The following is a 22,869-nucleotide window of genomic DNA, read 5'->3' on the forward strand; positions in this document are numbered from 1 at the left end:
AAAACTACATGTTAATCTAAACTACTCTACTGCTCTGATTGGTCCTGACCAATTAAACTCAACTACTCATCTATTAAAGTTACAGTAGAAGACACAAAACTAAAACAAAACTAGTCTAAACCTTTAAAAAAACAGCCAAGACCTGTGCTTTGATTACAGATGTCTGTGCTATTAAATGTTGTCAGTTGATTAAATGTTGTAAACCACAGTAATAATTGAACATCTGTACTTTTAAAAGAAACATTTACATTGTCTTTAAACTGATTTAGCCATATAAATTCTTTATATAATCCTAAATATGACATTTTATATCTAATTAGCTGTATATTCTCATTTATATATCTCAATACATTATTCCTTCTTAAATATTTTCTTTATATATTCACTTCAGATTGGACAAAGACTCTTTTTAAAAGATGTTTCTGACTCCTACAGCTATGCTTGTTGAGTGTGTCTATAATCACTTATATCTCTCTTTATTTCTTTTTTACTTTGTCTTATTTCAAAAAATTGTTTTGTTTTGACTCATTGGAAATGAAATATCTACGAGTACCCGTCTCCTCTATACGTCTGCTCGGCGTCCTCCTGGATGTATTCCTCGGTTTTCTCCCAGCTTTTCGCCCATCCCCCATTCAGCTGTGTTGTGGCCCCATATGATTTGGCGGGGCCTCCAAGACCGGCCTGGCCTCCAAAAGGAGCGCTGCTCAGCGTGATGTCACCGGTCTCCTCCGCCAACTCGTCTTCATCGATGAAGCCACACTTCTCCTCGCTGGTCTCCTCTGGATCTGCCCACGGCTGCTTCTCTCCGGACGCAAAAATCCCGTAGAACACGACACCACCGTAATGCACCAGTGCGGCGATCAGGAACACGTTCTGCCATTCTTCACGAGTCTGGTGGACAAGAAAGAGAAAATTTAGGGCCAGGTTTACTAACAGCTTGCACCAGCGCAAACTCTCTTTTGGCGTTAAAAAACGACTGCCAGGATTTACTAAAGACACGCAGTGAAGAATTAGCGCTGTAAAGGCGTGAAATGGGTTATTTTTGCGGCTGATCCTATTGCATATGCATTTATAGGAGTTTCCCTTTCAGAATCAACATTTATGGGAGGAGCATATTTAAATTAATCATGCAAGGTGATTCACTATGGTTTGCGCTACTCAATGTACTGGCATTTGCACCATTATTTAATGCTGAAAAAAGCTTATCTTAAACCAGATGCTGAGTCGCGCTGCTCTTGGTAGATTATGTTGGTCATTATGAAAATGATCCGGCTGTATTTACTAATTTGCCCTGTTTAGTAAATCTGGCCCTTATAATGCAATCTTTGACTTTTTGTAATTCAGAAAACAACAATGCAATTTTTGTAAATATTATGTAGCTCTATTTGGCTGTGTTTAGAATTTAATGATTGTCTACTGTTGATCACAAACTGCAACATTATGCAACAATAAACATGTTAGTTTTTGTATGCTACATTATTGTCACTGTCATGATTTCTGTCTTGTGTTCCTCTTGTCTAGTGTGAACTTTTGTTATTTCCTGTTCTGTGCCATGTTTTGTAGGCCTTTGTAGTTTTTATGTTGATTAGTCTCCCCAGCTGTATCTTGTTTCCTAATTATCTAGTTAAGTTGTTTGCCCCTGTGTATTTATAGCCCTTGTGTTTCACTTGTTACTTTGTCAGATGTTGTACATGTAATGGTTGCTTTTGTCTCCATGATCCTCGTGGTTTTGTTCCTTGAGGTCTGTGTTATCTGTTTAATGTATTACTTTATTAAAAACCCTGCATTTAGATCCTCCCATTCTCCAGTTTTCTCCAGCACATTACAGAACAACTGACCGCAATTGGATCTGGCAGCAGTAACAACCTGATCTAAGACGGCTTACGGCAGCATGGGCACCACTTTGTTTGATCCTGCCAACCTGCACTCTCCAGGACACAAGATGGCCACCTGATTGAGGATTATGTGGAGGAATTTTTAGAACTCTCCTACAAGGTACCTTGGAATGAGGGCACCTTAAAAACTGTGTTTTGGAGCGGGTTGGACTATCATCTTGTCCAACAGGTTCCAACGGCTTCAACAACCACTTGTTCCCTGCAGCAGTACCTCAGGGATGTCCTGAGGCTAAGTGGATCGTCCTACACAGTAGGTGAGGTGGAAGGAACCCTCGCCCCACCATCCCAACCGGCGCATTCCTCTTCAGTCCTTCAGTCTCCAGCCTCTGTCCAGAGTCCAGTTAAGGCAGAGCCCTCTGCCAAGATGGCCGCCGCCACACCAGAGCCCTCTGCCAAGATGGCCGCACTTCCAGAGTCTCGTCCCGTCATGCCGCCCTTCCAGAGTCCTCGGACAAGATGGCCGCCGCTACGCCTGTGACTCCGTACAAGATGGCTGCCGCTACGCCTGTCTCCGGACAAGCCTCCCTGGCCCCCTGCACAGCCTGCTCTGCCCTGGCCCCCTGTCCAGGACCTCTTCCTCTTCCTCCCCACGGACCTGGCCCTCCATCCCTTTCCCGTTCCGCCACCCTCCTGGACTTTTTTTTTTTTTTTTTTTTCTGAGTGTCTGGAATCCACTCCTTAAAGAGGGGGCTATGTCATGATTCCTGTCTTGTGTTCCCCTTATCTTGAGTGGACTTTTGTTATTTCCTATTCTGTGCCATGTTTTGTAGTCCTTTGTAGTTTTTACATTGATTAGTCTCCCCAGCTGTATCTTGTTTCCTTATTATTAGATAAGTTGTTTGCCCCTGTGTATTTATAGCCCTTGTGTTTCACTTGTTACTTTGTCAGTTGTTGTACATGAAATGGTTGCTTCTGTCTCCGTGATCCTCGTGGTTTTGTTCCTTGAGTTCTGTTATCTGTTTAATGTATTACTTCATTAAAAACCCTGCGTTTAGATCCTCCCATTCTCCAGTTTTCTCCAGCACATTAGTCACATGGACTTATTACAATGCATTTTTAGTCAATGGAAGTAAATATTATTTTGCATTTATGTACCAAATTGACTTATTGTGTACTTATTAATGTTTTTACATTGTACTTATATTTTGAAAATACTTGCATGTAATTACAGCTGTAATTAATTTATGTAATTACATTTGTAATTACACTGTTGATCCTTCCCTTACACCTTCATCCACCCTTAAATCTTAAAACGACCCTACCACCACCCCTGTCCCTAACCTTACCCATATCCCACCTCAATAGCAGCAAGTTTTACAATACAACATGAACCCAATAAGTACATTGTACTTATTTTTCGATGTAAGTACATAGTACTTAAAGCGACTTAACGGTGGGACCAAAGTGTCTTTAACTCTAAGCCTCCTGTATCATATTTCATTAGTAAAAGTCTTTTAGTATAATTGTAAAAACATCCACCTTCAGGTGCCTTTTTGCTGTGAAATCTTTACTGATTTTTTATAAATGAAATGTAAGGATAACGTTTATATTGTTATTAATATTTTAAGTTGAACACTTACACAAATAGACTGAATAACTTATTTTATAGGATGTTAAAATGTAAGTATCAAGTATGATACATCGGGCTTTGGAGGAATCAGTCATCACTGTATTGCACTGCATTATATGTTTTGCCTACCAAAATCAAAACCACAAAGCTTTAATCATAAAACTAAGCATTTAGATATCATCTTACTACACTGTAAAGCCGGTTTGAGTCGGGTAAACTTAAATTCAACAAATTAGTTCAATCAAATTAACTTTAATGAGTATTTAGAACTTTCTTTTTCTTTTGAGTTCACCAAAATGATACATCTTAAGTAATCTGATTTTTTTCTTTGGTTTGAGTTTTAGGAACTTTTTTTTTTTTTAACACACATAAATTTATCAGAAAGTGGGCTGGGATTTCTACAGTATTTCTCAGCATGCTTTGCATGAGCTTGCTTGAGAACAGGTATAAAAGTTAGTTCTTCTAAATTGCTGTACTCATTCAGCAATTGCTAAGCTATTCTAATGCTATCAAAACATTGTGTTACCAATTAGCAAGTTAGCATTTACTGAATTAGCTAGTTAAAGCTAGCCAAGTTTCCACTACCAAAAACATTTAAGTTAAATGTATAAATTAGCTTACTCAAATATTACAAGTTAAGAGCAATTCAATTGTATGAGTACAAAATAGTCTGCCGGAAGCTAGTTATTTTAGTTGATAAAGTTTTAAATATGGATATTTTTCTTACACAAACACATCGCTTCACTTCAGAAGGCCTTTATTAACCCTTTCACGCGTAAGTTTAAAATATTCTAACGGACCCCCCAGAGTGAGTTTTTTCAAGGTGACCGTTATTTTAGAACATTCCCCCTTAATGTTTCCATGGCGATGTGTCACGCTTGTCATGTGATACACCGCAGCCACAATAACACTGTATGATAGATGTATCGCTTTTATATTGTTTTTGCTTTTTTATTCAAAATATTCACAAACTTGCTTACCATGTCAACAACTATCTGATATTCTGATTCTCAAATACGTGTAAGTGAGTGTGTTTTGTCGTTTAACCTTTATAAATACAAACTTGATCTTGATCTATAACGTGAGGCGTATGACTGGCCAGGACGTGAGAGGTGGAGCATCCCGTTGTGGGGGCACGGTCATAAGCCGCGTCCTGACAGGGGAGACCAGGGTAGGACGTGCGTTCCACTGGGGCCTGCTCTGACAGGGTTCTGGCGACAGAGGGGGACGAGAGTGATGAGGCTCGTAAGCGGCGTCCGTAGTACGCTCTGGGGGCTCAGAGATGGGGATAGTCAGTTCTGTCTTTAACCACATTAGGGTGGCGCTGGCCAGCGGCAGGAGAACAAAAGATTCTCCCCCGGCCCTCCACCAGGGGAAGGAGTGGCCCTGCTACCACCTCCTCTACAGAACTGAAGCCCATCTCTGAGCTGTCCGCGTCAGGAGCGCCGCTTTGCCTGGCGTTTAGCATGCTGCGGGCTGGAGCGGACTGGGGCGCCTTTCTGCGACCACCTCCATGGCGCGGCCCGGGTGGAGGCTGCTGCTGGGACCAAGCGGGAGGGGCGGGAGTCGCAGAAGGGCGCCCTCTGCGGCGAACAGACTGAGGCAACTGTGCCGGCGGCTGGGTGGAAGCAGCAGCTGGCCGCCGGGGCAGTATGTGCTTAATGGCCTCAGTGTGTTTCTGGGCGGCCGAGAACTGTTGGGCGAAGTCCTCGACCGCGCCGCCAAAAAGGCCAGCCTGGGATATGGGAGAGTCGAGGAAACGGGTTAGCTCGGACTCTCTCATATTGGCCAGGTTGAGCCATAGGTGTCTCTCCTGGACCACTGCTGTGGAAATCACCTGACCCAGGGAGCGTGCGGTCACCTTCGTCGCCCAGAGAGCGAGGTCGGTGGCGGCACTCAGCTCATCGAAGAGCCCTGGGTCAGCTCTACCCCTATGCATGTTCTTGAGCTTCCTGGCCTGGTAGACCTGAAGGATGGCCATGGCATGCAGTGAGGCGGCGGCTTGCCCCGCAGCTCTGTATGATTTCGCCACCAGGGTAGACGAAAACCTACAGGCCTTGGAAGGGTGCTTAGGATCACCACGCCACATCAAAGCACTCTGAGGACACAGTTGCATCACAACAGAGCGTTTGACAGGGAATCCCTGTGTAACCTTTAGCCATGGCCCCGTCAAGGGTAGAGAAGGCGGAGGAGGTCGCCGAACGATCGCAGGAAGACAAGGGGGACTTCCAGGATCTCGTGACCTCCTCATGCACCTCCTTGAAGAAAGGAACTGGGGGGGGGGTGCACTGACAGCGCGTGCAGCCCCCAAGAACCAATCATCCAACTGCAATGACTCACGGGTTGCGGTGCGAAGAGGGGGGTGTGGCCCGAGGAAGCATCATCGGGGAGTTGTTCCATACCGTAACCCTCAGGTCACCCTGGCCACCAGCCAAAGTATCACCTCTCATGGAGGGGATAGATTGGGGTGTGGCAGAGTCTTGACCGCAGCACCGTGATTGTCATGTTCCCACAGTGAGAACATGATTCATTCGCGAATGCCTTAGTGTGATCTAAGCCCAAACACGCAAGACAGCGCTCGTGCCCATCAGAAGACAAAACGGAACGACCACACCCAGAAGTACACAAGCGAGACATCTTTAAAAAGATGTGCCACGTGCAAGCTCTTTTTGTGAGAGGAAGCTCAGCAGCTGTGCTGAAGCACCCAGGGAGAAACACACACGCTGTTGCAGATCACTGCACAGATTAGCAGGCAGGAATGTGAAACTCGCTGGAAAACGCCGTCACACCAACACAGACTGCAGAGCTGCTCGTCTCGAAGAAACTTGAAGAAGACACTCTTGCAACAGGCTTAGAAACAGGCTTGCAGGAGTGAAGAGGACCTCTTGGCTCCGAAGCAAAAACATAACTGCATGTTGCCAGCATACTTCCTTATATACCCACGAGGTGGGGTGGAGTTATGCTATGCAAATTCCACAGACCCATGGCATTTCCTTGCCATTGGCTCGTTTTGTAATACTCGAAGGTGACAGGCATTCTAAGCAAAACCCCATTCGTCAGTCATTGACATAACTCGGAGTGACTGAACGAAAGGGAAATGATATTTATATCCATTTTATGTAAGTATACAACTGTGAACTGTCTGCTTTACTGTTATAAATATCATTGCTTTATATTACAAGCTATTAGAATTTCATCTCACATTTTGGCCATATAAATAACTACACCAAATGCTCAGTTTAGGCCTTTTTTTTTTTATCCTCGAGTATGAGCTCCATATTCTTACTATATGAGCCATAAATGCCTGATGATACGATACTCAATAAAAAACACATATGCAAACTTTTTGTTTATATACATATATATATATATATATATATTTATATATATTTATATATATATATATATATATATATATATATATATATATATATATATATATATATATATATATAAACAGTGCGGAGAACAAGTATTTGATACACTGACGATTTTGCAGGTTTTCCCACTTACAAAGCAAGTCTGTAATTTTTATCATAGGTACTCTTCAACCGTGAGTGACGGAATCTAAAACAAAAATCCAGAAAATCACATTGTATGATTTTTAAGTAATTAATTTGCATTTTATTCCATGACATAAGTATTTGATACATCAGAAAAGCAGAACTTAATATTTGGTACAGAAACCTTTGTTTGCAATTACAGAGATCATACATTTCCTGTAGTTCTTGACCAGGTTTGCACACACTTCAGCAGGGATTTTGGCCCACTCCTCCATACAGACCTTCTCCAGATCCTTCAGGTTTCGGGGCTGTCGCTGGGCAATACGGACTTTCAGCTTCCTCCAAAGATTTTCTATTGGGTTCAGGTCTGGAGACTGGCTAGGCCACTCCAGGACCTTGAGATGCTTCTTACGGAGCCACTCCTTAGTTGCCCTGGCTGTGTGTTTCGGGTCGTTGTCATGCTGGAAGACCCAGCCACGAACCATCTTCAGTGCTCTTACTGAGGGAAGGAGGTTGTTGGCCAAGATCTCACGATACATGGCCCCATCCATCCTCCCCTCAATACGGTGCAGTCGTCCTGTACCCTTTGCAGAAAAGCATCCCCAAAGAATTTCCACCTCCATGCTTCACGGTTGGGATGGTGTTCTTGGGGTTGTACGCATCCTTCTTCTTCCTCCAAACACAGTGAGTGGAGTTAAGACCAAAAAGCTCTATTTTTGTCTCATCAGACCACATGACCTTCTCCCATTCCTCCTCTGGATCATCCAGATGGTCATTGGCAAACTTCAGACGGGCCTGGACATGCGCTGGCTTGAGCAGGGGGACCTTACGTGCGCTGCAGGATTTTAATCCATGACGGCGTAGTGTGTTACTACTGGTTTTCTTTGAGACTGTGGTCCCAGCTCTCTTCAGGTCATTGACCAGGTCCTGCCGTGTAGTTCTGGGCTGATCCCTCACCTTCCTCGTGATCATTGATGCCCCACGAGGTGAGATCTTGCATGGTGCCCCAGACCGAGGGAGATTGACCGTCATCTTGAACTTCTTCCATTTTCTAATAATTGTGCCAACAGTTGTTGCCTTCTCACCAAGCTGCTTGCCTATTGTCCTGTAGCCCATCCCAGCCTTATGCAGGTCTACAATTTTATCCCTGATGTCCTTACACAGCTCTCTGGTCTTGGCCATTGTGGAGAGGTTGGAGTCTGTTTGATTGAGTGTGTGGACAGGTGTCTTTTATACAGGTAACAAGTTCAAACAGGTGCAGTTAATACAGGTAATGAGTGGAGAACAGGAGGGCTTCTTAAAGAAAAACTAACAGGTCTGTGAGAGCCGGAATTCTTACTGGTTGGTAGGTGATCAAATACTTATGTCATGCAATAAAATGCAAATTAATTATTTAAAAATCATATAATGTGATTTTCTGGATTTTTGTTTTAGATTCCGTCTCTCACAGTTGAAGTGTACCTATGATAACAATTACAGACCTCTACATGCTTTGTAAGTAGGAAAACCTACAAAATCGGCAGTGTATCCAATACTTGTTCTCCCCACTGTGTGTGTATATATATATATATACATATATATATATATATATAGCATAAAGGATCAATGTATATATATGTATATATAGCCTAAAGGTTCATGATTAAATGAATAAAGAAAATCTGGATAATTTCAGGATTTCTCACCTTATTTTTGGTCATAGCTCCTACAATGAGAGGGCAGACCATACCAGAAAGTGTGCCCACTCCATTTGAAATGCCCATCAGTATGCTGGCATACCTTGGCGCAATGTCCAAGTGGTTGACATTAAAACCTTAGAGAGGAGCCGGATTAAAAAAAAAAAAAATCAGAAATATTGGGAGACATTTATTTTATATACATTTTTAAATCAAAATGAGATTTCAAAACTTGCAATGATGTCTATTACATGTCAGTGAGTGACAACAGAAATTTAAAGCGTCTCACCTGATATAGCAAATCCGCTAAAACCAACGGCTAGCACCAGAAATGAGATGGCCACACCTTTACTGTGAGAGAAACCAACCACTAACAGCAGCGTGGCCTCCATTCCAAACCCTACAGCCACATGGGGTGGGTTAAAGGTCATACCAACAAATATTTTTGTATTAATTTCATAAAAGATACAAATAATGTAATCAAATATGGTCGCTCTCACCTCCGCAATTCATGATCTTCCTGACGGTGGTGGTGGTTAAGATGTTTTTTCTGCGCAGGTAGTCAGCCAGTTGGCCGCCAATTGGCACTATGATGGTCATAACCAGGTGGGGTAAAGCAGAGAGCATACCGACCTGACAACAGCCAAAGAAAACTTCAAAATGATGAAAATTGAAAAAATAACCTTTTACAAAAATACTCGTTCCAAACCCATGTGATTCTTGATGAATCCCTGAGCCACACTTTTGGTGATTTTTATGATTTTTATGCACTTGTACTTTAAGTCCCCTCCGCTAAAGCTTTAAAGCTCATTTGCATTTCTCTTGTGAAAAAGAAGGGAAGTGAACTTAATTGTATTGAATGTGCACTTATAGTGTACTTCAAGTCTTGAAAATCTATATCCATATTTTACGTATGTATTTAAAAAAAAAAAAAAAAAAAAAAAAAAAAAAAAACTGTACTTGCAGATATAAATTGAATAAAATGCCACTTACGTGTACTTTAAGAGTACACTTTCATGATTAGGTTTCTTAAAAATGTAATAATGTACTTTTAAATCATTGTTTTAATCATCTTTTGTCATGCTTTAAAGTATATTATTTCCAAAATAACCTTTTTAAAAGTATGCTAAAAGGGTTGCACAGATTAAAAGTGCATGTGTTATGACCAGTCACAGCAAGTTTTAGACATTTAAAGGGATAGTTCAGGATTTTAGACATGAATCTCTATAGCTTCCCCATAAGCAGTGTGGTGCATTGACCATGGCTTACCCCCGACAGCGTCCTGTGAGCCGAGCTCCGGTCCAGTTTTGGTCAAGATGAAATTAGTCCGGCAAGTTTACTGGGGTCACGGCAATAAAGCTTTTTTCTTCTCAAATCAATATGTGTTCAAAAGAGTGATATATTTGCGTCACTAAAACGTTGTCTATGGTGAGGTCAGACCTCGTAATGGCTTGGCACTATTTTCTCCCCTGTCATATCACTGCGCGCTGCCGCTACCTACAGCCAGCTGCGAGCTGCGCAGGCGCACACCACTTTTTCAGTTGTTCGGCAGTGTTTACAGCAGTGTTTACGTGCTCAGAATAGCTACACGAACGAGCTAACATAGCTACTCACCAAGAGCGATCAGTTTGTACAAGCTCCAGCTTCAACTTGTTCAACTTCTCTGTCCATCCTCTCTCTTTCTGTCCTTTCTAACTCCATCTGGCGTAACTCGTCATCTGTGTATTCAGGTTCGTAAAGATATCCTTTTGGCTGTGTGTCGAAGTCAATGTTGTCATCGTCGCTGCTGTAGTCAGACATGTTATCGTTCTCTTTACGAGCTGTAAACAAAGTGACACGTGCGCGGCTCCCAGCTGGCTGTAGGTAGCGGCAGCGCGCAGTGATATGACGGGGAAGAAAATAGTGCCAAGCCATTACGAGGTCTGACCTCTCCATAGACAGCGGTTTTGTGCTGCAAATATATCACTCTTTTGAACACATATTGATTTGAGAAGAAAAAAGCTTTATTGCCGTGACCCCAGCAAACTTGCCGGACTAATTTCATCTTGACCAAAACTGGACCGGAGCTCGGCTCACAGGACGCTGTCGGGGGTAAGTCATGGTCAATGCACCACACTGCTTATGGGGAAGCTATAGAGATTCATGTCTAAAATCCTGAACTATCCCTTTAAGAGCTTATTTGCACATATTACTCACACACATTCACTATATGGCTAAAAACGTAGTACACAAGTCATATGGACAACTTGTAAGATAATGGTGCATAACAACAGCTGAAATATTATGCTAATTTTCTATAGTTTTACACAGAAGAACAAAGTCATATGGGTTTAGATGTTTCGGGTGAACGGGAGTGAACAGTGTCTGGCTGAGAAACACTGTGAAAACACTGACAGCCTCTACAATACAATATAGCATCCTAAATAACCAAATGTGTGGCTTAAAAATATCACTAAAATGGAAATCCTAAACAAGCCCTGGCTGATAAAACCTCAAAACAACTTGTAAGTCCAATCTCCCATACTGCACCTATGAGACAGTTTGACCAGCAGAATTAAAGCAGTGGTTCAATTACTCCTGTCAGGCTTGCAGGATTTATATCACTCTCTCAGCTCAGGAGCTGAAGATCAATAACAGTGTCAGCTTTCATTTATGTACGCCACTATGAACACACATTTCTGAATGCCCAACATCTCAAATACAATCCAATACGCGACTCAGCGAATGAGGGGTCAGACACAACAGATAGTAATGATTCAAGCCTGACCAGAAAGGATTGCATATGAGACCAATTCATACAGCAAATACACAAGCACATGTGCTGTAAGCCTTACGACCTGTCAAATATTGAGACTTGATTTATGCAAAAACATTTTCTCCCTAAATTCTCTCACCTTACTGATTTCAAAGCCAAACACTTCTTCAAAGTACGCCGGCTGACTGATGAGCAACAAATAGAACGTCCAGCTCCGGCAGAAGTTAGCCACAATGATTGCATAGACCGGCATGGAGGTGAAGAACTTCCTCCAGGGTGTCTTGTATTTCTGTAGAAAAAAGAAACATGTTAATAAATCTATACAAGACCTGTAGCATGAAGATTTTAAGCAATCAAAACAGTTTGACAAACATGAGTTTTTAACTACAACTTTCCAGTCTCTCTATTTATGAATATTCAGAAGTTGAATGAATTCTAATGACATCAAACATTTTGAAAGAAACAAAGAAAAAAGAAAAAAAAAAATATTACCGGTATAGTACATTTTTTACCGGTTTGTCACATACTGTGGTGTTTTCAGTTTAATTTTCAAGGACTTTAAGTCGTTTACACGACTAGTCATGGAAAACGGAAAACTTTTTATGCGTTTTGGCCGTTCATTTAGATGATTACAGTGTTTTGGGGGCCTGAAAACAAACTTTAGAAAATGGATTTCAAAGTGCAAGTTTTTGAAAACAATACCGTTTTTTTTATCTCCGTTTATACTTGAATTTGTGAAAATGGTGACGTCATACGCATGCGTATTACATGTTCAGTCTATAGATGTGTAGTGTTTCTTTACAAAGTAAAATTGCCATCGATTTCACTGATCCGTGTAAACGGGAATTGTTTTGACAACGTTGTCATCTGTACGTCACAGCGTTGTCGTGTTGCAAAGGAAAAACTTTTTCATTTTTAGCGCCTAATTGCTGTGTTAATGTAGTGTAAACCCTTAGTTTGTCTTCATTATTTCCTGTTTCCTTTCTGTTGTCATGGTTTCTAGCACGTTTATCATTGGTTGTCATGGTTACTTATTAATTCATTGATTTCACACGCCTGTTCCTTGTTATGATCCTTAGTTAGTTGTGTATATAATGCCCTCATTTTCATTTACTCATTGTTGGGTGATGGATGTGCTTATGAACACTTTCTTTGATTCTTCGTGTTGGATTATTCACTTTTGTTTTGTTTAATAAAGTTATGCTGTCATTTAGATCCGCTACACCTTGCCTCATCTTCTTCCTCAGCCTGAACATTACACAGTTCCTGTATTTATTTACACTTAATAGCATGTAATGTATTTATATTAGTGATGGGAAATTCAGATCATTTTACTGACTCTCTTGTTCGATCTCGTTCATAAAAATGAACAAATCTTTTTTCGAGTCATTTCGTTCATTTAAGGGGCTTTACATGTTATACTTTTAACATAATTCCCGGAACACATCCACCTACGCAATCTTGATCATATTCTGAATTAAGAAATCATTATAATGCAGTCAAAAATAATTTACAGGGAACATAAATAATTACTTTACCTTCTGAGACTTTCGTTCATTTGTCACGTGACAGACGCAATGAAAGGATCGTTCATGAACGACTCATCACTAATTTATATTCTCAAGCTGCACAACTGCCATTGTCTAAAAGATTCTCAAGCTCTCCAGGGCAAAAGCTCTTAGAACACAGACAACATGAGAAAAAAAATACCTTAAAGCTAACAGACAAGGACTAATACCCAAATTTGATTTCATGGGATCTTCGGATTTCTCCAGGAGAAACCACACAAGAAAACATACCTCAGACGGCCCAAGTAGATTGGCACTTTCTCCGATACTCTCCTCTATGTAAGTTCTCTCTTCATCTGTGATGGTGGGATGATCTGCTGGGCTCTCATATGAAACCAGAATCCAAAACATGTACCAGAAAATCCCAAAACACCCTGTAGCCCAATGGAGAGAAAATCATGGAGAACAAGTACACACAAAAAATAACATTCTGTTATCATTTCAGAGTTCGCAGTCAATATTATATAAACCTACCATATATATAGAAGACAGAAGACCAGCCTGAATACTGCACTAATATTCCTGCCAACGGCATGGCGATCACAGCACCCGCGTATGAACCTGAAACAGGGTGTTTGTAAAGGTTTTATTTTGGGTATTCTGTGTTGTGTATGCTTTTAAAAAGCCAAACTGTATTTACCACAAAATGAGGTGGTTGCTAGGCGACTTCTCTCAAGGGGTGGAGCCCACTTGCTCCAAATTCCATGGCATGCTGGGTAGGTCACACCCTGGACACAAAATACAATAGTGTTATATATGTATACATAAAAAAGATTCTTATATATGATATACATATATACATAAAAGAAGGATTTTAAATATTTTCATTACATAATGTAGACATGGTCAATACAAATCTGCTGAAGTTCAAACTGAGCATCAGAATGGGGAAGAAAGGTGATTTAATTGACTTTGAACATGGTGCCAGACGGGCTGGCCTGAGTATTTAAACTGCTGATCTGCTGGGATTTTTACAAAACTACTGAAACTATCCGAAACTATAAATATCCAGTGAGAGTCAGTTCTGTAAGCGGAAATGCCTTGTTGATGCCAGAGGTCAGAGGAGAATGATAAGACTGGTTGAGCTGATAGAAAGGCAAAAGTAACTCAAATAAACACTCGTTACAACCGAGGTCTGCAGAAGAGCCTCTCAGAACGAACAACACGTCCAACCTTGAAGCAGACGGGCAACAGCAGCAGAATACACTCCTGTCAGCTGAGAACTGAAACTGAGGCTACAATTCATACGGGTTTAACAAAATTGGACAATAGAATATTGCCTGGTCTGATGAGTGTCGATTTCTTCTGCGACATTCAGACGGTAGGGTCAGAATTTAGCATAAAGCAACATGAAAACATGGATCCGTCCCGGTTCAGGCTGCTGGTGGTGTAGCGGTGTGGAGGATATTTTCTTGGCACAATTTGAGCCTCTTAGTACCCAGTTTTGGGGAAAGTTACTTTGAAAAGTAATGCATGTTGCGTTACTCCAAGTAACTAATTGCGCTACTTGGTTACTTTTTTAGAAAAGTAATGTGTTATGTTACTTTAGCGTTACTTTTTCTCACCTGGGCTGGGCTTGTTTGTGTTTTTTTTTTTATAACAAAAAGTTATATTTTTGGGCAAATGTAAAGGCCCTTTCACACCAAAATTGAAATAATAAAGCTGGAGGAAACGCAAATTCACTCCTGTACAGTAGAGGGCGCAGCTCAAACAAAGCTTTCAGCTGTGCTGCTGTTCTGGATCGCAGAAGAATAGAATGCAGGAGAAGAAAGTTCAACCCTTAAGGCTGATTTATACTTCTGCGTCGGACCTATGCTGGAGCCTCTACGCTGTAGGCTACGCGTTGGTTTTCATTTATACTTTTGTGTCGTTGGCCGCGTTGACGCACAATTACACATGGAGAGGGAGCATGTGGAACCCGAGGGAGTGGTTCTGTCAGACCAATCACAGCACTTGCGTGCTACACACAGCCTATGACGTAGCTACGCCGTGAGTTCGACGCAGAAGTATAAATTGGACTTTATTTCACCAATAAAAATCTAAAGTCATATTTGATTACGGTTGAACTGAATCATCAAAAGTCAGAGGCAAGTACTAGTTACTTGAAAAAAGTAATCGGATTGTAATGTATTACTCCCACTGTTAGTACCAATTAAGCATCGTTTATATATATATATATATATATATATATATATATATATATATATATATATATATATATATACAATAAAATATATATGTATCAAAAATCGATTTACCAGGTCCTAAGGCAGACATGTTCCTTTATATAGGCTACATGCAGGCTCAAAATGCGCACTTGCTTAATTTACATTTAAAAAATGCAATCTACAAAATGTATATATATATATATATATATATATATATATATATATATATATATGCAATACAAATATTTAAAAGCTCTAGAACAAAAGTTCTAAAGAAATACCTTACTAGGGGTCATAAAAAACAGAGATAAATCTAACCCTTAACAAATTAACAGTAACGCATACAATCACAATTCAAATAAGGATTAATGATCCATGCAGACTTGCGCAAACGCAAGCAGATCAGATCTGATTCACCACAAACACACTAATGCTGCCCATTAAATCTTCATTACTAGCTAATTGTCACAGAATCAGTCACTGATAGACACAAATTGCTGCAGCCAGCAAAGGAAAGCACATCCGCAGAGCTAATGTCAATACACACAACACAAGCTAGTGTGGTTACAATAACCTCAAATGAGTTTTAATTCATGTACAGTCAGCACTCATCATATACTGAACAATGGTGTAGAATAGCAGGCGACCGGCGCACAGACAAAGCCAGCAAGCAGCTGCTAATATTCTTTCAATGTTCATCTTTTGAGTTTTGTTTGAATAAGAGATGACATCATAAGTCAGTATACTCTCCTTTTCAAGCGTTTCATTTTTCATAATTTGTTTATTCACTCCTGTGCTTTCAGTGTGTCTGCTGTGCTGATGTACACTCTTAAAAATAAAGGTTTCAAAAGGGAGGTTTTCGCAGTGATGTCATAGAAGAACGGTATTTGGTTCCCCAAAGAACCTTTCAGTGAACAGTACTTGACAGAACCATTTTTTTATGGTTTTAACATTTTCTTCAAAATCTAAAGAACCGCTCTCCAGTGTAAATAACTTTTTGTTCCAATTCTGCATGAAACCATCAATGCCATTAAAGAACCTTTATTTTTAGGAGTGATAGTGGGATAATGAACCTGGGACGTCCTATTACCTTTTTCAAGGAGGAAGATCAAGGAATTACACTGGTCATAGAGGCAATACACAAATCCACACTACACAAGTTTTCTCTAACCGGTCTTATGTGCGTCGATGTAAAATAAATGGTTCAAAACCATCTTAAATTAGCACATTTTTGTGAATTCAATCCAGGTAATTTTCAATATCTTCATATTTCATACAGACAAGAGTCAACAATAGCATATAAATCAAGGCAGGTTTTAAAGGGTTAGTTCACCCAAACATGAAAATTCTGTTATCATTTACTCACCCTCATGTTGTTCCAAACATGTATGAGTTTCTTTCTTCTTTTAAACACAAAAGAAGATCTTTTAAAGAATGTGGTTACCAGACAGCCTATGGAAGTCACATTATTCAAAATGTTTTCCTTTGTGTTTAACAGAAGAAAGAAACTCATACAGGTCTGGAACAACATGTAATGATGACAGAAATTTCATTTTTGGTTCAACTATTCCTTTAACTGAAAAATTTAACTGTTTTCTCATTGCAAAACAATGGCTTGATATTTTTTAACCTGACCTTTACATTGTTTTAATAGTTTGTTTCATAATCATTGAAATTTAGCTCAAAAATCTTCAAATTGAAAGTTCGTCCTGAAAAGAAAAAAAATATTCTTCACCTTAATGACTTGATTTCTTCACATACAAAAGATATATTTTGAAGATATGTTTTTGTCCATATTGTTAAAGTCAATGGGGTCCAAAATATTTCTTGAAGTATCTTCTTTAGTGTTTCACATTTAAAAAAGGTAATGAGGAATGATGTTTTAGGTGAACTATCCCTACAAGCACTCCCAAAGTTTTAAAACTTTGAGCTTTATGTCTAAGGAAATCCATGTTCATTCAAAATACATTAACGTTAATGCAAATTGAACTGTTAAAATATTTACTGATATGCATATTCTTTTTATGATAGTTTTTAACAATGGAACCTTATTGTAAAGTGTTACTGATCACACAGACAAGGATAGTAATCGATTTTATTCATGTTAACTGTCGATTTTATGTTTATTTAATGTGAATTTAATGGCTATACTTTTTTAAATTGTGCCTTTTACAGTAACATTCATCTGTGTGTAACGACTTGTCCCATTGACTTAAGTGTAAACACAATTTTAATTTGTTCTGAACTGAGAGATGAGTAGAAATTATTTTCTATGATAACTGATATCATGTTACAGATGCTGTCCAGTTAAACTTGACCCCAATAATATTTCAACATATGGGGGCTGAACCTGTTATATGCTCTGGATAAACCATTAAACAGTAATTTGATAAGCATTGTATGGATTAAAAGAAAGAACAGAGTCTTACTTCCACCAGGCCCTGCAGTATCCTCACGAACATGACACAGCCGTAGTGCACGCGTGCAGCAGAGGGGATGAACATGTTGAGTGTGGACGTCAGCAGGATAGCAGCACCAAACACCCTGGAAATCACAGTGGGCAGAAAAACAATGTGATACTCTTTAATTAATGACTGAAAGTGCAGATGCAAGAAACTGAGCAGGAAATACATGCCAGGACCTGATAGCTAAGAACATTTACTCAGTTTAACTCAGTTTTACCCAAAGGCATCAGTGTCTAGTAGAGAAATCATTCTAAGAACGCTCAAAGGCAGGAAAACATGTTTTATTAATTGTGTGTGGAATCTAATTTACACGAGCTGCAGCCATCGGCCTGAATATGTGAAATCAAATTCATGTGAGTGAAATCTCAAAATTCTAAAGCCAAGATGCAAAGACAATGAAATCAAAAATCGATTTACCAGGTCCTCAGGCAGACATGTTCCTTTATATACATGCAGGCTCAAAATGCACACTTGCTTAATTTAATTTAATTTAATTTAATAACGCAATCTACAATATATATATATATATATATATATATATATATATATATATATATATATATATATATATAAACAGGTCCTATGTAAAAACATGAGTCTATATCAGTCAAAGGGAGTTATGTTGTGCCTCAGAAGCGCACAGACACGTGATCATGTCTGCTGGTTAATGAGGTCTCCAGAGGAAAGCGTGTCTGCTCTTCTGCATTCAGGGTTCATGGCAACCAAATAAAGCACAGACAGGGAAGGATATGGCCTTTCAACCTAATATAAACACCTATGTGAAACAAATCTCTAGGCTATTTTTAAATATATAAATTGATAATTAAATATTTGTAAAAATTAAACGTAGCCTATAAACAGTTTCTAAATGCGTGTGGTGAATTACCTGTTGGCAGCCAGTCGTGAGGATATATATCCACCTGGGATCTGTGTCACTATATAGCCCCAGAAAAACGAGCCGTGGATCATTCCCACCGTCTCCGGATCCCAGTTAAACTTAGCTTTCTTATGGAAAAAAAAAAAAAAAGTAAATAATAACGCACGCTTAATTCAGCTGTCATTTTATACACATATGAAACACTGTAACTTCAAACGCTTTCAGTGAAACATTTTCCATTTGTTTTTCCTCATAAAATGTAGATATTTTTGAAACAGTGGAGGTGTTTCTTCACATGAGGATGCTCTGAGTGACAGGGACTTGAGGGAGGAGCACTGACTCTGAGAGGTTCAGGCTCACCTCCGTGATTATGATCTTTCCATCTTTGTGAATGGTGCTGTTGTTGACCATGCCGACGATCGCGACTCCGAGGTTACAGCGGATCCCGAACGAGATGCAGAAGCCGAGGCCGCTCATGATGGCGATGATGTAGCGGCGCGGGAGCCCGAAGCACGTGCAGTCGCACAGCGGCGCTTTCTTCTCTTTTATTTGCGTGGGACGCCCATCTTCCGTCAGCTCGATCACCTCACCCGTCTTCTGCTTCTTCTCCATCACCCTGTGAAGATGCAACATTGCTCACTTTCTACATACTAAAAAAAAATTAAAAAAATCTATATAATTTTGTGTGTGTGTACTGTGCACGTGTGTGGAGTGTTCTGGGAACGTTAGTTTATAATAAATACATTTAAAAAAGCAAGGGAAAATAACCATTAGGCTAAACTACAGCATTCGAATATTCGATCATCTCACAAAAACGTCACTCTAATATAAAGTTCGAAACCCGAAACCTATTCCCAGGAAGAAAATAAATAAATAAATAAATAAATAAATCCCGGACCGTTAGTCGAACGTTATTCTGTGTTTGCTAATAGACTGTTCAAAATACATAGCCTATCTCTGTAAAAAGCAGATAGGCTACACATTTCTTTCTTCTTTTTTTTTTCATTAAATTAATTTTATTCCTCCAGTTTTTGGATATGATGTTATCATGTCTGTTTATTTTATTTAATAATTAAATCCATCAACCATTCAGCAAAATAACAGGACAGACAGAGTTAGGCTATATATCTCTGTCTGATCACGATTTGGCAAACTGAGTTATTTGCACCGCATTGCAGCATTTTTATCTCTTACATTCTTATATAAATACATATCTACAGCCTTAAATGCAGACGTGACCATCTTTTTCTTTTTCTTTTTTTCTTCTTCTTTTTTTTTCCCCAACACATTTTATGGCTGCTTCAAATGTTAAATATAAGGGGAGAAAAAAACATTAAAACAAACCAAATAGCCTACAAGAAATATTAGATTGTGTATCATATTAGATTGACCGTTGTGTATCGGATCACAGTGAAGATTTATTTTTTTTTATTTTTTTTTTCAATGATGAAAACCATTCATTGATTCGTTCCGACTCTGAGTGTTTCATAACCACTGGCCTAAAATGAAATGTACAAAATACAAAAACGCCCTGAAAAATGTTTTCATCGCACTGTTTTCATACAATACAAAGAATTTAGACGATTTTGACAAAGTAAAAAGGACAAAGCTGTGATTCTATTCTGAAATGTAATTGTTTGCTACTAAAAGAAATAGACTAGTCTATTTTTTTGTGTTTTAACGTTTAAAAAGAATGGAAAAAAAATGAATAATAATTTAATTAAAAGGACTTATTCTAAGCTCGTCATGTCACGACTTTCTTTTCATGAATTATTAATTGATTCAGGAACGCTGTGGGCAGAGGAACGATCCTCGGAGGAATTCTTTCATCTCTAGATCTACACACGATCACATCACGATCTTTAACGCACACAGTAATTTCTGTCGAATTTTCTCCTAACGAAAAATGATGCAAAAAATGTGCCACACTACAAATTGTTTAAATCACTTTAAATGATGCGTTGTGTAGCCATTTTTATGTAGCTATGGAGGGAAATAGGCTATTTGAATTTCTGTAGACATGAAAATTGTACTTTGACATCGAGATAGTAATCTAATATTTTTTCTGTCTTCATTTTTTGAATGAAGGGGGCTGATACCTGTGCATGTGTCCCAGGGTTTTCCCGGCCAGATTCCTCAATCTCTCCTTACCGGGAGCCAAAACTCGTTCCTTCATCGTATCCATCTCCAAAGATAATATTCCACTCGATATGAATAAGAAATTTTAATTTTAATTGGCTGTAAGATATTTCAGCATATTCCTTGAGTGTGGAAACCTGAGCAGTATTTTTTGACCCAGTAAAAAAAATGCGTTTTTATTCCTTGTAGACGACTTACAAAACAACAAGATAATCAATCAATTAAAATCTTTTTTCACAGTCACTGAAATGTCCTTTGAAACTCCCTTTCCGACTTCTGTAATTCCTCGCTTTTCCATTTTGTCGACATATTTTTAATCACAAACGAGAATAATCCATCAGATTTCACCTTTGAAAAAGCCAGGAGGAAGATGACAAAGACAGAAGGAAAATAAACGTGGAGCGGTGGAAGCCAGCACTAGGTGCGGGAGCGCGTTCGGTACCGTGGACAGGGAAAGCGCGCGTCCAGAGAGACTGACAGCGAGTGAGCTGCGCGCTCCACACCTGCGCGCTCCCCTCATGCAGTCATGAACTGCTTAAAATAAATGTATTGAAATCTAGCAATTAGCAAAGATCCATTGGCAAACATATTTATGAGTCATATAATATTATTAGTTGATGCATTGAGTGGTTTTATCAGGTTATGCTTACAAAAATGCGAACCTTCAAGTCATCAGTTTTGACTTGCATTGTAGCCTATGGGCTCTTGGGACGAGACAATTGAGTAGGTTATTGTTGGAGTCAGAATTATAATTATTTTCATTCATTTAGGAATATTCATGATAGATTATGCCAACAATACCAATAATAATTTAGGAAAACAGGGTTGGGCATGAAAAAAAGATTTCGAATAATGACCACAAGAGGGCGCTAGACTCTGTGTCGTGTTGTTTGCCCTGATCTGTTAAATTATTCATAAATACATATAAGCAGTGCAACTCATAGATAAATCGATAATCAATTGCTGTTTATTTGAAATTTAGCAAACTGGCAGCTCCAGTAGTAATGAAAAGATTAATCTTGAACTATGCCATGGAAACTAGCAAGTATAAACCTTAATTAAACAATTTAATAATAAAGTAAAAAGGAATTTAAACCTGTGTGATATTACGCTGCAGCAACATTGGAGCAGCAGTTTGGAAAATGGATGGATGGATGTTTTAGCTGCGGCGCCATCTTCTGGTCAGACGCGGGAATTCATTCGGTATACGGTCATGCACAATGGGTATTCTCTAGCCGTTGAACGTATATTATGGTTGTAGACTCGTTATTGCGGTGCATTGTGGGACTGAATGAGTGCACACATAATATCCACTATGGTTTTGGACACACCTACAAATGGCTGTCCCCTCAAATAGTAGGCTACCCTATTTAAGGGTATAGGGAGCGATTTTGGGGACAGCCTTCGAAAAACAGTAATGTTTATTCTGATGTCTTTTTAAAATATACATCATCTTTTCTTCTTGACTAAAATAAATAAATAAATAAAAAATTCATGAAGTCCAGAATTTTCAGTAAAGCTTATACAGCATGTGTTTTGCATTTCAACATTCTGGTACTGTCATGTTTTTCAAGGACTTTTAGTTTGTTATCATTTCCAGATTCATTGTTTCATTGATTAGTTCACACCTGTTTCATATTGAGTTCTATTATCTTGTGTATTTAAGGCCTTCAGTTCTCTCAGTTTTTCTGGTGCTCCCTTTCGAAAGGGAACTCGCACTGCGTCAGAACGCCTCAGCGTGACTGATGATTGAAACGCTGTATAATCACGACAATCTTATTGGCCGGCGACAGCCATGACGTCACTCTCTAGCGTGACCAGGAAGTATAAAGGGGGCGCCTAGACTAGAGAACATCTCATCCTCTTTTCGTCTTCAGGGACTGTTTTACTGACACTGTGAGTTGAAAATTATGGCTGGGAACAAGCGCTTTAGGAAGTGTGGGTTAGAGGTTTCTTACACCTGGTGACACTCACAACCTATGCGTGTTTTGCCTGGGTGAAGAACACGCACGCTCGGTCCTTGAGGGGGTGCACGAACTGTGAGCGTTTTTCAATGAAAACGCTCCGTTCTCGTCTGTCTCTCTTCTCGAGGGAAGAGGGACAGTCACCTGTACCCCACGGTTCGGGTCCTGCTCGCGCCGTGGCAGAGAGGAGACTGAGATCGTGGGGGTCTCAGATGGAGATCGCCGACGAGTTTGAGAGAGAGGTGAATCTCTTACACTCGTCGACGGCTGACGAGAACGAGCTGCTGGG

General features: G+C 39.6%; 1 protein-coding gene across 1 annotated transcript; it reads right to left on the reverse strand.

Annotated features, from left to right (window-relative positions):
* Positions 1-366: 366 nt before the first annotated feature.
* On the reverse strand, positions 367-21,105 carry slc17a6a (solute carrier family 17 member 6a). The gene is made up of 12 exons (XM_079859870.1): positions 20,577-21,105; positions 18,838-19,093; positions 18,487-18,605; positions 17,565-17,679; positions 13,608-13,695; positions 13,442-13,528; positions 13,199-13,341; positions 11,539-11,688; positions 9,145-9,277; positions 8,934-9,044; positions 8,654-8,781; positions 367-891 (listed from the first exon to the last, which is right to left on the reverse strand). The coding sequence occupies exons 1-12, from the start codon at positions 20,660-20,662 to the stop codon at positions 544-546; spliced, it is 1,764 nt and encodes a 587-aa protein (XP_079715996.1). The 5' UTR covers positions 20,663-21,105; the 3' UTR covers positions 367-543.
* Between the last annotated feature and the right edge of the window lie 1,764 nt (positions 21,106-22,869).

The sequence above is a fragment of the Squalius cephalus genome (genome assembly GCF_949319135.1).
Source record: "Squalius cephalus genome assembly, chromosome: 23".
In the NCBI taxonomy this organism is placed as follows: Eukaryota; Metazoa; Chordata; class Actinopteri; order Cypriniformes; family Leuciscidae; genus Squalius; species Squalius cephalus.

Coding starts and splice junctions, on each gene's coding strand:
- slc17a6a (XM_079859870.1), bottom strand. CDS start 20,662: ATGGATACGATGAAGGAACGAGTTTTGGCTCCCGGTAAGGAGAGATTG. Junction 9,045..9,144: donor GAAGATCATGAATTGCGGAG/GTGAGAGCGACC, acceptor ATGTGGCTGTAG/GGTTTGGAATGGAGGCCACG. Junction 892..8,653: donor GAGCTATGACCAAAAATAAG/GTGAGAAATCCT, acceptor CTTGTCCACCAG/ACTCGTGAAGAATGGCAGAA.